The sequence below is a fragment of the Rhamphochromis longiceps genome, linkage group LG2, assembly GCF_057381845.1.
Source record: "Rhamphochromis longiceps isolate RC_006_pf linkage group LG2, R_longiceps_female_GT1.1, whole genome shotgun sequence".
NCBI classification, from domain to species: Eukaryota; Metazoa; Chordata; class Actinopteri; order Cichliformes; family Cichlidae; genus Rhamphochromis; species Rhamphochromis longiceps.
In genome coordinates, this window is record NC_140558.1 from 27991163 (window position 1) to 28006710 (window position 15548).

Here is a 15548-nt window from a genome sequence, read left to right on the forward strand (position 1 = left end):
AAAAAGTTCATTTACCTGTTACTACCACACACCAAATCCGGTCGTTGGTACTTGCTGGCTTGTGTAGCCACTAGGTAACAAAAGCTCAACACTCCGCCCAGCATCCTGGAGCACTTCTGTTGTCTTTTGTACGTGTTTTGAGTTTTTATGTGCTTCGGAGTTTTTATGTGCTTCTGAGTTTTTACGTGCTTCGGAGTTTTTACGTGCTTCGGAGTTTGTACGTGTTTTGGAGTTTTTACGTGCTTAGGAGTTTGTACGTGTTTTGGAGTTTTTACGTGTTTTGGAGTTTGTACGTGCTTCAGAGTTCGTACGTGATTTGAAGTTTGTATGTGCTTTGTCTCTAGCGGCCACCGTAAATATACTTTTATTTATTCACTCCACATAAAATGTAATAAATAAATCATATAATACAAAAATCAACTATTCACATTTCAACTTTTAACTATTTAAATTTTCAGCTTTTTCCTTTTACAAATTTAAAGTGAAAACAACACAAAACACTGCAAACCACAACACAATTAAATATAAATTATAATATGAAAACAAAATGAACATGCATATTCTCTGTCATATGGGCCTGGATGAATAAACTTTCTGAATCCTTTATCATCTGCAACAGAAAATAGTTGTGGATGATTACTATACCTTTCTAATGTGACGTTGTTGTCCCTGGCTCTCTTTCTCTCTCTCTCCCTCCCGCTCTGTTCCTGTGCTGCTGCGAGTGTAACTACCGCCCCTCCCTCCTCTGCCCAGCGTAAAGCACAAGGCTCGAGTGCAGAGTGAAGCGGAAAAAAAGTGCGAGAGAGAGGCTGAGAGAAAGGAAAAAAACAAAACCACGTGACGGCTCGCGATAAGGAGCCGGCTCGCGTCGTTCACGTCAAAGAGCCGGCTCTAAGAGCCATTTCGTTCGCGAACGACTCATCACTAATATATACTGGTCACTAGTGTTCGCAGGGAAAAATTGAATCTCCTCCCCCACACAAATGGGTTTGAGTGGAGGCACTGCTGGACTCTAATGAGTTGACAGTTCTGTTTGATATCGGGTAAGCAATTTAGTAATGATGAAACACAATTCATATCAGCCAACACTCTCTTCTTGTTTTCTTTTTCTACCATATCAGTGGATTGTCAGATTGCAGCACTGTGACTCTGTGGTTACCCAGACCCTGTTCGATGTCTGATAGGCACCGGGGAAACTGTGTGGCTCATTAGCCTCCATTACGGTTTATGGCTGTATCAGTGTGGAGGCAGATCTGGGCCATACAATGAGTATGGCTGAAATCGCAGCCTCACAGAGCAGGTGCTGCTTGAACACAAACCACACTATTCTGCGAGTCTTTGCCAGGACTGCACCATTGAACTAAACAGACGTGCACGTATCTGTGATTACATACACACAATTCTGCAAAGTCGGACAAAAAATATACCAGGTCTGCACACGTATCGATGTTTTCATTTAAGAAAGAAAAGATATTCCATCTGACAGTCCTGAACAGTGCCAGGCTCAGTGTTATATTGAAGCTGATATGACTTGACATATTCTGTGAGAAAAGTCTTCCTGCGCTTCTTCTTTTTTTCTACCAGAAAAACACTGGCACTGCAGATATGTTCCTTATCCCCACTAAACACTTGTGTCATATGATAAACTTATCACAAAGTCTTCTCTACTACAAGAAGAACACGAATTCATCCCTCTTGATATCCGTTACTTGCGCTGTCTTTCTGCTGCATTGGCAAAGGTTGCATTAAGAGTTTTTCATGGGTATCCTGTGCATCTATGCCAATTAGCTTATATCGATGCCTCCTTTGTGTCTCTACTTTATTTCTGTGTGCCACTTTGAAAATAATGTAAAAGCAGTTTTCTCCCCATCTCTCAGGTTCTTTATATCTCTTTGGAACTACAAACAGATGGGCTTTAGGCTCTTTGCTCTAAATATACATTTTGGGAGAATAAAACCAGCTAAGAGATCTATCACACATTATCACACCTTCGACACTGGAGATTTAGCTCCATTAACCTTCTCAGATTTTTAAATGTTATCAGAAAATTGTTTTCATGCTGTGGATTAATCTCTTGTTTTGTTCATAATTGGTGTCAAATCTCCCATATCTGTTTGAACAGCCATTTGGAAGCACATGCAGAAACAGTTTGTACAGAGGTTGTTTACTGGGATGGAACAAAGCAGTTACAGTGTTTGAACTGTAGACATTACTGACTGTAGAACATTGGGACTGTTCCCAAACTGCAATTACCCAGACGATATCTAGGAGCCATAAAAATGGTAGCTGAGTCAAGTTTGGGATTTTTTAAGTCTTAAAGGATATTTTCACATGAGCTGTAAAAATTTGTAGTATAGTGTTTGGTGCGTAATTTATCTGTTGAAAAGAATTTTTAAAAAGTAATCAGATACAAAGTGTATTTTTTGCAAACATTAGCATGTTAGGCTAACCATTTTACTAATCTTGGTTGTAGCTATAACACTGCATTTAATTTGTGCACCTTACCACACGTGCAAAATTCAAACTTGTTTGCTATATCTCTGACCTGTTTTAGTTATAAATATATTTTGGGCATTCTAGTTGTAGCTGAGAAAACAGGGTTCTCACCTGCAAGCTACCTAGCTGACAAGAAAGCTGATGGTGAAGACAGACTTATCCAAAGAAGAGTATCAAGAAAATTTCAAATAACCTATTTTCAATTATAGGTATAGTTTTGCTATATCCACACACACACACACACACACACACACACATACTGGTAAAGGTGAATTGGAAGGACAATTTTTTCAAACAAGATTTTTGCAACACTAAACGGACCCCCCTTTCCGCTTGTGCTAGATAGATGAAGTGCATCTTTAAAAATCCCATTTGAGTTGTACAACACAAATCTCACTTCAAAATTGTGAAAAACACACCAGAACTCAAAATATAAGAACCTGACAACATGGTGTAATAAGAGGACAACACTAATTAGGTAACTTGGCTCCTCCCCCTGACATGAACAGTAATTGTCAGGGCTAACTTTATTAACAGGACAAAGGCCATACACATACACAAACATGTATTTTGTGTGTATTAAAAGGGCAACAGGTGAATAAAAGGAACAAATTGAGTGCATTTTACAAAAACAGGATTGTTTTGTTAACAGAAATGAAAATAACTGGCAATATAAAATTATATGTCCTCTTAGATCAGATGCACTAAAACAGTGTCAACAAAATGAATTTACCAATCTTCTAATAGTAAAATTCTAAAATAAATAAATGAGAAACCAAAACATACAAAATATCTTTTGTAACTCCTCCAAGAAGTACTTTGGAGTTATGTAGACTCCTCTACATAGGATTTTCTTTTTTCTTCAACGACACGCCCCGATTCCTCACAAAATCTCTGATGTTTTGAATAGAACGACCAGCCAGAGCAGGATCTTCTGCAGTTTTGCATTGCTGGCATTCGATAATAGTGGCCAGTTTTCCTTTTTTGATATGTTCGCCAAAATACTTCATTATCGCAGCAACCTCCGTGGGAGACCAAGGATGCTTTTTGACCCTCCTTGCATTTTCCAGAGAAGCTAGAAGCAGAAAAAAATAAATGTAAACAAACTACTTTTTAAACAATTTTTAAATTAAAGGGGACGTATTATGCTCAATTGTGTGAGTTGACATGGTTGTAGGATGCAAAAATATAATGGCGATAATCAGCTTCCTTCAAATAAGCCGAAGAATTGAGTTCTGCACACACTAGTTTTACAGCCCTGCTAAGAACAGTTAGTGTTTAGTCTACACAGCCCAAAGACGGCCTTTGCATTGTCCACGAGGACAGGTGCTGAGGCTGTGATTATGCTGGATTGTGCAAAATACACTACCTGGGACCTAAAAGAGCTCCTTTTTTAGTTGTTGAAAACCTACACTTAAGGAGTCGGGAGGCAATTCATAACCAAATATACATACAAAAGCAACAAAAAAAAAGTGGGTTTTGCATAATATGTCCCCTTTAAGGTGAATTTGTTGTAACAGTGTTTCTTTGGTATAAATCCTGTAATGCTGACTGTTTAAATACTTATTACAATGGATGAATACATTTATTTAAATGTAAAATTCTGAAAGGTAGCCCACATTAAGTCAGAATTCCAATAAATAGCTATGGCAAATCACTATGGATGGAGAGCATTTTATTCCACACACCGTTATACAACAAAAAACATGTATAGCATGATATTGTAATAATTTGAAATGTATAACATATACTCAAACATTTCATATATAACTGTCTGACTCAAATGTTTATTTAAAAACAAGGGTGGACCCTGCCTGACCATGAGGTGGGCCTTCAGGTTTTTTCAGTGAACATAATTTTCTTCAAGACGTTCAGGTTACAGCCCACAATTAGCCAAACCAGCCCAAATTTTCCAATATTATCCAGATTCTGCCTATGGGAATAAGATGATGTTCAGAGTATGGAGATAATGTAGAAGCCCAATGGTTGAGGAATCCTCAAAATTAAAAACCCAAATCATAATATGTTCTCATTGCTTTGTTTATTAATTGTTTTGGTGCATTGCTGTTTTGAAAATGATAAGTATTTAAATGTATTACAGATTAAAACAGGCATAGGGAAAGTAATTTAAACATTTATCCCATTACTTAATACAAGGTATTGTTCCACATTGAATGTGATTTATGTTTTACCTTACCAAGTAGGTTAATATAATTGTCTAACCAAGTTGTAGAATTATGGTACGGTCCCTGGCAGAAAGATGAGCATAGTCACCATACTGGCTTGGGTGGTGTGGATAACTGGGTTCAAAAATGCATGAAGTTTACATTTGTGCTTAAGTGACTTTTGTATGCATGTCACCATTTACCAGATTGTTTATTTGTTTTCTTCTTACTGCTTGGCTTCATCTCCTTGTTTAGTATTCTGTTGGGTTCAATGACCTTACCCGCTCCATTTTTACTTTGTGCTGAAAAACAAAACAAAACAGTAAGCATATATTTGTTGTATTAAATCTCTTATAATGTAATGTCAAATGCTCCTGAATGTGGTCAAGCAACTAATGGACCTTGAAATCTTGAATATGGTTTCTAAGATAAATCCAGAGTCGCAACTATGACTTTTAATTTAAGGTGACACATGTGAATGTGGAATATGGCTAGAGCTATTACAGCTGATATTAAAAGATACAAGGCTGAATTTTTCTCCAAACAAGACTCCGGTGTAGTGATGGGATTTCCGGCTCTTTTTAGAGATCCGGCTCTCTCGGCTCGGCTCACTAAAAAGAGCCGGCTCTTTCGGCTCCCGAACCGGCTCTTCAGGTTATTTTGTTGCTTTCATTCATTTATTATTAACAACAATATAAAATTATGCACAAAATGAATTACTAATGTTTAAAAACGTGTTTTCTATGTATATATGTTCATTATATAAATCTGCTTTTATTTATTCACTCCACATAAAATTTAAAAAATAAATTATAAAATACAAAAACCTACCATTTACAATTTAACTTTTAAAATTTAAACTTTAAATTTAAAAATACCAAGTGCCCAGTGCTCAGCTCAGTGGGTAGACACACTGGCAGCTTCACTTATATCACACTTAATTCACTGTGTTTTATCTTCCCATCGCACTGATGAGTGGACAGTTTTCAGGTGCCCGTGCACCGGCTCTATATGATATCCTTTTCTTGCAGACTCTACACTCTGCCTATGTATTGTCAGTAAAATTTAAATGGTTCTAGATTTTGCTTCTTTTCTTGGTGTCACTCATTTTCTTTACTCCACCTTTCTAATGTGACGACATTGTCTCTTGTTGTTGCTCCCGGCTCTCTTTCTCTCTCTCTCCCTGCTGCTCTTTTCGTGTGCTACTGCTGTTGCGAGTGTAACTACCGCCCCTAGCTCCTCCCTCTGCTCAGAGGCGGGAGGGGTGCAAACGCAAGGCTCTGTTTGCGCCCCTCCCGTCTCTACTCAGCGCAAACACAAGGCTGACGTGCAGCGAAAAAAGTGAGAGAGAGGGCAAGAGAAAGTAAAAAAAAAAAAATCCACGGCTCCCAATAAGGAGCCGGCTCGCATCGTTCACTTCAAAGAACCAGCTCTAAGAGCCATTTCGTTCGCGAACGACCCATCACTACTCCGGTGACTGGTCAACTTTCCACTCACCACTGATTTACTGTAGAAAGAGGATGAGAGCGTAGAGGGAATACTTCAGAAGCGCAAACCAGGTAAATAAAGAGTAGTAGATCAGCCCTCCACACACCAACTATTTTCATCTCTCTTGATTAATCTCATCTCCTTCTGTCTCCTGCAGGGCAGCTTCCTTTCTAACATCCTTCAACAAACCTTCCTCACTGTCCCTTGTTTGCACATGCCCAACACAACCTCAACCTGGCCAATGTAGAACAATGTAGACATTTTTTCCAACATGTGCAGTCCCAATGATATTGTTCTTCCTAATCCTATCCATTCTCTCCACCCTCAAAAAGAATCCCAGCATCTTTGCTTTCCCCAAACTCACCTCCAAGAACTGCAATCTATTAAGAACTCTGCTGCCCCCTTACTCTACTGCACTCACTCTAGAGACTATATCACCACATCCTAAAAAGAACATTACTGGCTGCACACTGACTATAGTATTGAGTGCAAACTCCTAATCAACTTTTAAGCCTTCAACAACCTCGCCCCCGCCACCCTGAGGGATTGTCTTTACTGTCACTCTCCCACAACACTGCTAACACTAACCTCCTTACCCCCATCATCAAAATCATAAATCTGAGGGTACAATCCTTTGCCACTGCTAATTGCACCCTCTGGAACTTCCTCTGCTCATTAGATTCTCTCTAGAACTTTAAATCACAGCTCAAAATCACCTGTTCAAACTAGCATTTCCTACCTGACCATCCTCCAAAACTGACCTTTCTATTCTGTTGAGCTGGTCTTAGAAAGATCCTTGACTTTCTTTAAATTACCATTTGGACAAAGGTAACAATCACTGGAAAAATGATAGTAATGAATTATCTTTTTTTTTTTTACATAAAGATAGCAAAGATAGCAAAAGTGTCTAGGAAGTAGTTACAAAGGTAAAAGCTTCAATAAATGATGACAAACACATACCTGGAGGTTCCTTGACAACTTTCTTCATCATTCTAGTATCTATAGAATCTGTAATAAAGTCTATTAGTCATGTGATTTCATAAATTGAACAAAGTTGAGACTAATCACATTGTACTTACCAATCTGTGGATATACAAGATTTCCTTCATTGACCTCACGCTCCGCTCCGACCTCCTCACGCTCCGCTCCGACCTCCTCACGCTCCGCTCCGACCTCCTCACGCTCCGCTCCGACCTCCTCACGCTCCGCTCCGACCTCCTCACGCTCCGCTCCGACCTCCTCACGCTCCGCTCCGACCTCCTCACGCTCCGCTCCGACCTCCTCACGCTCCGCTCCGACCTCCTCACGCTCCGCTCCGACCTCACTTTCTTCACTTGAATCTGTCAACTGTAGGTTATCTAACAAAATAAAAGATTGTCTTAATGAATTATAAGGTTATAGTGCAGGAAACGTGTATAATTCTTAACCTTAACACCACTTTACCTTCGATTTCAATCTCTTCAAGTGTTTTGCCTTGAAGGCTTTTGAGAGACCCTTTCTCCATGGCAATCAGTAGTTTGGATATTTTGGCAAGCTGGGTAGTAGCCTCTGGAAGTCTATAATATTCGCGATGAACACGAATATCATGACCTAGGAAGTTGGCAACTTGGTCTAACTCGTGATTCTTGAGGTTTAAGATCTGAGACAAAGTTGCGACATGTTTGCGCAACTGCGTTGAACGTAGGTGTTCAGGGTTTTCAGCCCCACATTCAGTCGCATAAATCCTCAAACAGTCCTGTCCTCTGTAGGGAGTCAGACAATGAGGTCTGGCAAACAGGAATATGTTTTCTGCCAGAACACCACAGTCTTGTCTTTTCTCTGTCAGCCGTGTTATGGCATTCACCATGTCTGGTGAAAGTAGCACTGCAACCTTGCGTCCTCGTTTACCCCTCAATTCTACACGACTGAAGTGTTGACAAAGGTAAAGTTCAAATTTTGTCAGTCCAATTGCAACATCCTTGTGCAGGGTACTAGTGTCTCTCTCCTGGAAGCCATTCAGTGTCATCTTTGAAATTTCTCCCCCTCTTCTCCTGTTAAATAGTATTACATTTGCCATGGTAGCTTTACAAAGTTCACTGTATGATTTTGGTGAACTATGCTCTTCCAAGTCCTTCAGTGCTTGTTCTGTAGTCTTCTCCAGATGTCTATGAAGACGCTGAACATCTTCTGTGAAAGGAAGTGTGGAAGGCTTGTTGAAGTGCCGCTCGTTTAGTGTGGTTAATGCAGTATGGGAGATGAGTTCTGACCACTTTGTAGCATAAAGGGTTTTGAAACTCTGGGTTGACTTTATCAGTGCACTGTCTTCTGCCATCAGTGCTCTGCAATGTATAATATCACAGACTTTCTGCAGTGAGTGTCCCAACTTTAAAGCAAGGCTTGGAGTCGAGTAGCAGTTCTTTTCTTCATCATACCCACACACCTTCTTAACAGCTTTGATAACCACATTGAAATTTGCAGGTCTTACAGCATCCTCAAAAGTGTGTATTGAGCATTCTTTCCGAAGTGTGAGCAGAAGTCTTCCACATTCTCGGAGTGTCTGGCGAATGTAGTCAAATTTGGTGGGATCTTTCCCATGTTTGTTAAAGAATGATTGAGCAAGCTGAAGAATAGAGAAGTCACTTCGCACAGTAGAAGTTATTTCATCATCTTTCATGACAGCTAATATCTTCCAAACACCGGGGGAAACTTGCTGACACAGAGCTGACTCACTCATACAGGCCAGGGACAAGACCTTTTTTCGTCCCCCCTCTGAATTGGCCTCCACTGGTTTTGAAGAACATTTACGAACATGTCTCCAAAGATCTCTTTTAAGATATAATGCCTCGCAATAAATGCAGTGAATATAGTCTTTTCCTTTGTAGGGTTTTTTTGATGTGCGTCTGGTTTTTAATGATCCAATCCCACTTGCGATGACCTCCGAGTTATGTCTGTGGTTTCCTTTGTTTCGCAGCTTAGAAAGCATTTTCAAACGGTCTTTGGACTTCTTGGGAAGACTTAAAACTCGAGCAACATCTGCATGTGATTTCTCATGAGTTTTTAAATGACGTGTAAACTTTGTCTGTAGTTTTCCACAAATGTAGCAGTATGTTTTGTTTCTTAGTGAGGAGGATGTTTTTAAGGAATCTTCAGCCGTAGTATTAGAGTCATCAACAATGCCTTCAGCATCAGACTTTTCTGCTGTGGCAATAACCCCTGATACGTCGAGCTGTCTTGTGCCAATTCCATCTTCAGATATTGATTCGGCATCTTCTGAAATTCTTTGTCCTACTCTCTCTAAAAAACTTTCTAGGCGAGGTCTTTTCGTTTTGCAAGCAGATTGACTGCTGGAGATCTCAGAGTTCTGTACTTGTTTGCAACTTATATTTAAAGGCTCTGATTTGTTGTCCCATGAGCTGTCTGAGTCAGCTATAGAATCTGGCACATATTCCTCTTCTGATGAAGCCCCCTCACTTGAACTATCTTCACTAAAGACCTAATAACAATCAAAAACACAAAGTAAGACTTTGTTTACCTTACATATTTTACTGAGAAGAATTCTGCAAAAACACTTACCTCTGGAAGAGGTTCAGTGAGGTTCACCTTGTGGCTAACATAACATCTTTTGTGCCAGGACTGGTAGCAAACTAGACAGAGAAAAATTAAGTTAATAAAAGAAAGGTAGTTAAAGCCGCTTTCCCCAATTTAAAAAAACAGGCTAGATGGAAGCATAAACACAGTCAAGAAGGCTCCCCCCTCCCATTGGATATTATCCATAGGCCACACCCCCTGGTGTGCTTTGCTGCTAAACAGGCCAGTGCATAGTGTGGTGGAGCCATGTTAATGTAGAATTTAAGGAGTCAGGAAAGACTGTTCTATCGTTTTTCTGGACTGAGCCATGTTATTGGCTGATGGTTTTAGACAAATGCAACAGAACCACTTCATTTTTTTTTCTTTAATCTCCAAACAACATTTATAGCTATGCTTTGTTAAAATGTTGTTATGAACATGAAAAAAAAATATGTTAAGCTAACTTGTTTTTGCAAATTGGGTATAGCAGCTTTAATAATGACATGGTAAGTAAATATGTAAAAAGTGCAGATGTAAAAGGTTCATTATGAACATATATCATATTTACTTATGGATTAGTTTTTATAGTGTTCCTTATGGATCATATTTAAGATATTCTAATGTACCCAACCTTCCATAATTAAATAATTACCTTCACATCTCACACCACTCCATTTCAGAGGCGAAAAAGGTCCTCCACATGCAAAACATTTTTCTAAACTTGACATTTCGTCAGGGACTAGATCATGATCGCAGTCCTGTTTGGTAAAAAAAAACAAAAAAAAAAACCAGTGTAATCAAAAACAAAATTCATACTTTTGTGATGTAAAATATCACAACCAAATAGTTGTTTTGGTTCCTCTTTAAAAAGGAGTTAAGGACGGAAGAAAAAAAAAAAAAAAAAAAAAAAAACAGGTTCAAGTGTTACTAAAACTATTAAATCAATTTTTGTAACTTTTGCAATGCAAAATTTAAAGGGAAAAATACCTGCTGTATATAGATCAATTTTCAAAACAATTTTTTCTTCTAGGTTTTATATTATGGTATATATTACAAAACCACAATGAAAAGAAAATTCATTGTGGACCCACAACACCCAAAAAAGATTAGACTTACAATTTGTTCTTTCTGAAATGAGAAGATGTGTCCAAAGTTTTGACTGGGAGTGTAAAAAAGTATAATTAAATCATGAAGTCATGAATCCATCAAGACATAACGGATGGCCTTTACACAACAATGTTACATAAATGTGCTTAGCATTAACAGGAAAGAGTTTAGCGATTGTTTCGGTTGTATTTACATGCTCCTTCCTATAGTAAGCTTCATTCTTGCTCCTTGATCAGCTGAAATTCAAATATGCGATCTAACTACATCAGAGTTCATTTCAACCAAGCCGAGAACTACGTCTTTATGCAAACCAGATTTAGGGTTGGGGTTTCATACTTCTTGTTTCAAATCTCAGTCCTCCTAATGCGTGCATCTTACTTGGTCAAGATAACCAAGGACCCACATACCTCAATACTGCCTAATAACTAGCACCTCAGTCTACAACTAAAACAATCTGACACTGAAACTCCAATTTACCTTTGTTGCGTCGTTAGTAGAGGAACTGGCTGCATTCTCATCCACAGCCTGAGATGGCACCATGTTGGATTTCTAAAGAAGAAGCGTGAATAATGAATGGCAGTCTTTGGGTCTAGCCAAGATGAATACAGTCCTCCTAATGTCTGGACCTGTCCAGTTGAGTATTACACAGGACCCGTGTGTGTATGCACAATTGCCAGAGTAACTCTCATTGATCTGAATTCATTTCTAAACTCAGTCCTCCTAATGTCTGGACCTGTCCAGTTGAGTAATACACAGGACCCGTGTGTGTGGGCGCACTTGTAGGTAGAACTCAGTTGTTTATACTTCCTGTTTCAAATCTCAGTCCTCCTAATGGGTGCATCTTACTTGGTCAAGATAACCAAGGACCCACATACCTCAATACTGCCTAATAACTAGCACCTCAGTCTACAACTAAAACAATCTGACACTGAAACTCCAATTTACCTTTGTTGTGTCGTTAGGAGAGGAACTGGCTGCATTCTCATCCACAGCCTGAGATGGCACCATGTTGGATTTCTAAGGAAGAAGCGTGAATAATGAATGGCAGTCTTTGGGTCTAGCCAAGATGAATACAGTCCTCCTAATGTCTGGACCTGTCCAGTTGAGTAATACACAGGACCCGTGTGTGTATGCACAATTGCCAGAGTAACTCTCATTGATCTGAATTCATTTCGAAACTCGGTCCTCCTAATGTCTGGACCTGTCCAGTTGAGTAATACACAGGACCCGTGTGTGTGGGCGCACTTGTAGGTAGAACTCAGTTGTTTATACTTCCTGTTTCAAATCTCAGTCCTCCTAATGCGTGCATCTTACTTGGTCAAGATAACCAAGGACCCACATACCTCAATACTGCCTAATAACTAGCACCTCAGTCTACAACTAAAACAATCTGACACTGAAACTCCAATTTACCTTTGTTGCGTCGTTAGGAGAGGAACTGGCTGCATTCTCATCCACAGCCTGAGATGGCACCATGTTGGATTTCTAAGGAAGAAGCGTGAATAATGAATGGCAGTCTTTGGGTCTAGCCAAGATGAATACAGTCCTCCTAATGTCTGGACCTGTCCAGTTGAGTAATACACAGGACCCGTGTGTGTATGCACAATTGCCAGAGTAACTCTCATTGATCTGAATTCATTTCGAAACTCGGTCCTCCTAATGTCTGGACCTGTCCAGTTGAGTAATACACAGGACCCGTGTGTGTGGGCGCACTTGTAGGTAGAACTCAGTTGTTTATACTTCCTGTTTCAAATCCCAGTCCTCCTAATGCGTGCATCTTACTTGGTCAAGATAACCAAGGACCCACATACCTCAATACTGCCTAATAACTAGCACCTCAGTCTACAACTAAAACAATCTGACACTGAAACTCCAATTTACCTTTGTTGCGTCGTTAGGAGAGGAACTGGCTGCAATCTCATCCACAGCCTGAGGTGCCACCATGTTGGATTTCTAAGGAAGAAGCATGAATAATGAATGGCAGTCTTTGGGTCTAGCCAAGATGAATACAGTCCTCCTAATGTCTGGACCTGTCCAGTTGAGTATTACACAGGACCCGTGTGTGTATGCATACTTTTCAGTATAGCCTTTATTCATTTAATACTATTTATACTTATACTGTACTATTTACATTATACCTTGCTTCTCCATGGCCAGTTGGAATCACCATAGTTATAGGTGATTTCTTCTCCTGGACCAATATCTTTGATTGCAAACAAACAGAGATGGGGCCTTCCATCCACTCTGGTAACTGTCATTTTACTGTTTGGATTCACATTATCGTCATTTACAAGTCTGCCAAGTGAGCCGTCCTCTCTGGTAGCATCAACACTAAAACAAAAAGTATACAATAACAATTACACTCTGTAAAGAAAGTCATTAAGTATATTAGGTTGTAGAATGTCTGAATAACATTTTAATATTCAATTCAAAATATTATTTGAATATTATAATTTGTAAACCTCATGTATTTTATCCTTTATCAAAGCAGTTACATACCATAACTGTTTTCCATTGAACTTGAAATCAAATATGAAAACCTTGAGTGCATCATGGTAAAGTTTCATTCGGTTTTCTTGTTCCTCTTTAGTTATGATTTGTCCTCTGTACTCAAAAAGAAAATCTCCCTTTTGAAATGACCGACAGCTGAACACACCGCGACCTAAAGACACACATCAAAAACAAATTGGGCAATAAACTATAAACCATTTAATTAAAATCCTTCTTGTTTTTAAATATGTTTTTTATTTGATTATATTGTATTATTTATTTTGGAACATGTAACATGTTCATAATTCCTTGGGGAAAGACAAGGAAAAAATAGAAATATAATAATAATAATAATAAAACAAGTATAATTATATTCGTGATTATTAATTTTCTCATGCATGGTATGCTACAAAAAAACTACAAAAAACATAAAAATTTCTATTTTGAGAAGCTGACTGCATTCTTTGGAATCAACTCACCTTTAAATGAATCAATATACCTCACATCAAATCCTGCCTTGTCTTCACCTAAGGAGCAGTAATACCTAGCATCTTGTATGGGATTTATTTTAGCTCTCCGTGGCCTTGTTGCCGCCATCCCCTGCAAAGATCAGGTATTAATGACTTTAGAAATAACACATTATACTACAAAATGTATGTAGACATAGAAATAAACAGATCGAAAAATCTATTTATGTTGGGGAGAGCTCCCCTAAAGGTTCCAAATATCTGTGTTTCCCAAAAGTTCCTCCTATCTTGTATCACTGTGTGTCAGAGGCTGCATGCCCTACCTGTGGAAGTTCTGTTTCATATATTTTATTTGGTCTAAGGTTACTGCAAATCTTAATGAGTTAATTTTCATATCCACATTTCCTTAACCTTTTATATTTCTTAAAGTTATAAATTAAAATAATGATTTAGTATGGTTGAACAATAAGCATATTTGTCCTACAGTTTTTGTTTCATTTGTAAAATATTTTCTGAAAACAGATCTCACTAGTTTTAAAACCACAAGTTTTGTGATGCTAAAACCAAAATTAATCAAACCAACAGCAACAGAATGTCAAACTTTTGCTACTAGCATGCTGGCTAGCTAAACTGTCAAAAATTAGATGCTTTGGTGTATCCGAACGTAATATAATAACCTATATTACTTTGCTTTATTGGATGAATATATTTATATAAACATCATGTGTAAGGGAATTTGTATGGTTCTCACCTGATCTTCCACGAAAGCAGTAAGATAAAAGCTGTCTCATTAAATCCTCATGTCGTGCACCTGAACTCTTTAGTGTCCTCTTCTTCTTCTTCTGCTCTTTAAATGTTCATGGTGGTTGGCAACCAGCGTAGATGTACATTAGCGCCCCCATAGTGCTGAGGAGTGGATATCATTGGCCAAGAACAGTGGATTAACACTGGGATTCTTGCAAATAGAATGCTATGATGTAATAGAGTTAAATTGCTCTAGTGCATTCTGACATAACTCACTTGGAATATGTAGACTTAATAATACTGTATAAAATGTAATTTTTCCAAAAGACTGATATTTATGCTTCTAAATTTTTAAAGAATGAAACAAAAGTAGTAAATGGGGATGATGAGTTTTAGTAACAACTTCAAAGTTATTTGGCTAAAAGAGTTTTAAAATTCAAATAATTAACTTGGACCAAAAAGGCATATTATTGCTACAATGAGATTGGTGAATAAAAATAGATTAGACCACAGATATTTAAGTATTGCAGCAACACAATTAATTTTCATGACCTTAAGTGTTTTTGTGATGCTTTCTTTTTCTTTTTAAATAGTAAAAACTCATGACATAATTAGGACAAAGTTTATAATGAAATAGAAAAATCTTTATTATTGTGGCTGGTCTGGGATGCTGCTGCAGGTGAGATGGACTCACCTGCATTGTATCTACAATCTGTTACAGCAACCGTATAATTATTGTAATTGTTGGACAGCGCGAGGGAACGACCGGCTCAGGTGAGCCACAGGCTGGTGCGCTAGCGGGATGGGGGTGCCGCTGGAAGCGTGGGCGGTCCCTGGAACCACCTCGTCACCAGCGCCGCTAGATCTACAGGCGAACGCCCAGGTAGTCACTTCCCCGTGGCTGGGCTGGGGCGCTGATGCTCCAGGCCTATTCCCTCGCTTGCTCATGGAGGGGGGGGGGGGGGGGAGGTGGCTCCTCGGTCTTAGTCGGGGGAAGAGGGTATGTGGCGGGGCGTGTTCTGCGATGCCGCTGCATGTGAGATGG

General features: G+C 38.9%; 1 protein-coding gene across 2 annotated transcripts; it reads right to left on the reverse strand.

The window, feature by feature from the left end:
• Nucleotides 1–2916: 2916 nt before the first annotated feature.
• LOC146677348 (uncharacterized) lies at nucleotides 2917–14995 on the reverse strand. Of its 2 annotated transcripts, none has more exons than XM_085421002.1 (12): nucleotides 14511–14995; nucleotides 13772–13892; nucleotides 13302–13464; nucleotides 12941–13133; nucleotides 12216–12287; nucleotides 10348–10453; nucleotides 9702–9772; nucleotides 7593–9621; nucleotides 7229–7507; nucleotides 7110–7157; nucleotides 4865–4963; nucleotides 2917–3571 (listed from the first exon to the last, which is right to left on the reverse strand). In XM_085421002.1, the coding sequence occupies exons 2-12, from the start codon at nucleotides 13887–13889 to the stop codon at nucleotides 3336–3338; spliced, it is 3414 nt and encodes a 1137-aa protein (XP_085277128.1). In that variant the 5' UTR covers nucleotides 13890–13892; nucleotides 14511–14995; the 3' UTR covers nucleotides 2917–3335. The 2 variants fall into 2 exon arrangements, with proteins under 2 accessions (XP_085277128.1, XP_085277137.1); XM_085421011.1 differs by having other exon boundaries at nucleotides 7229–7280; nucleotides 7386–7507; nucleotides 13772–14995.
• Nucleotides 14996–15548: the final 553 nt, after the last annotated feature.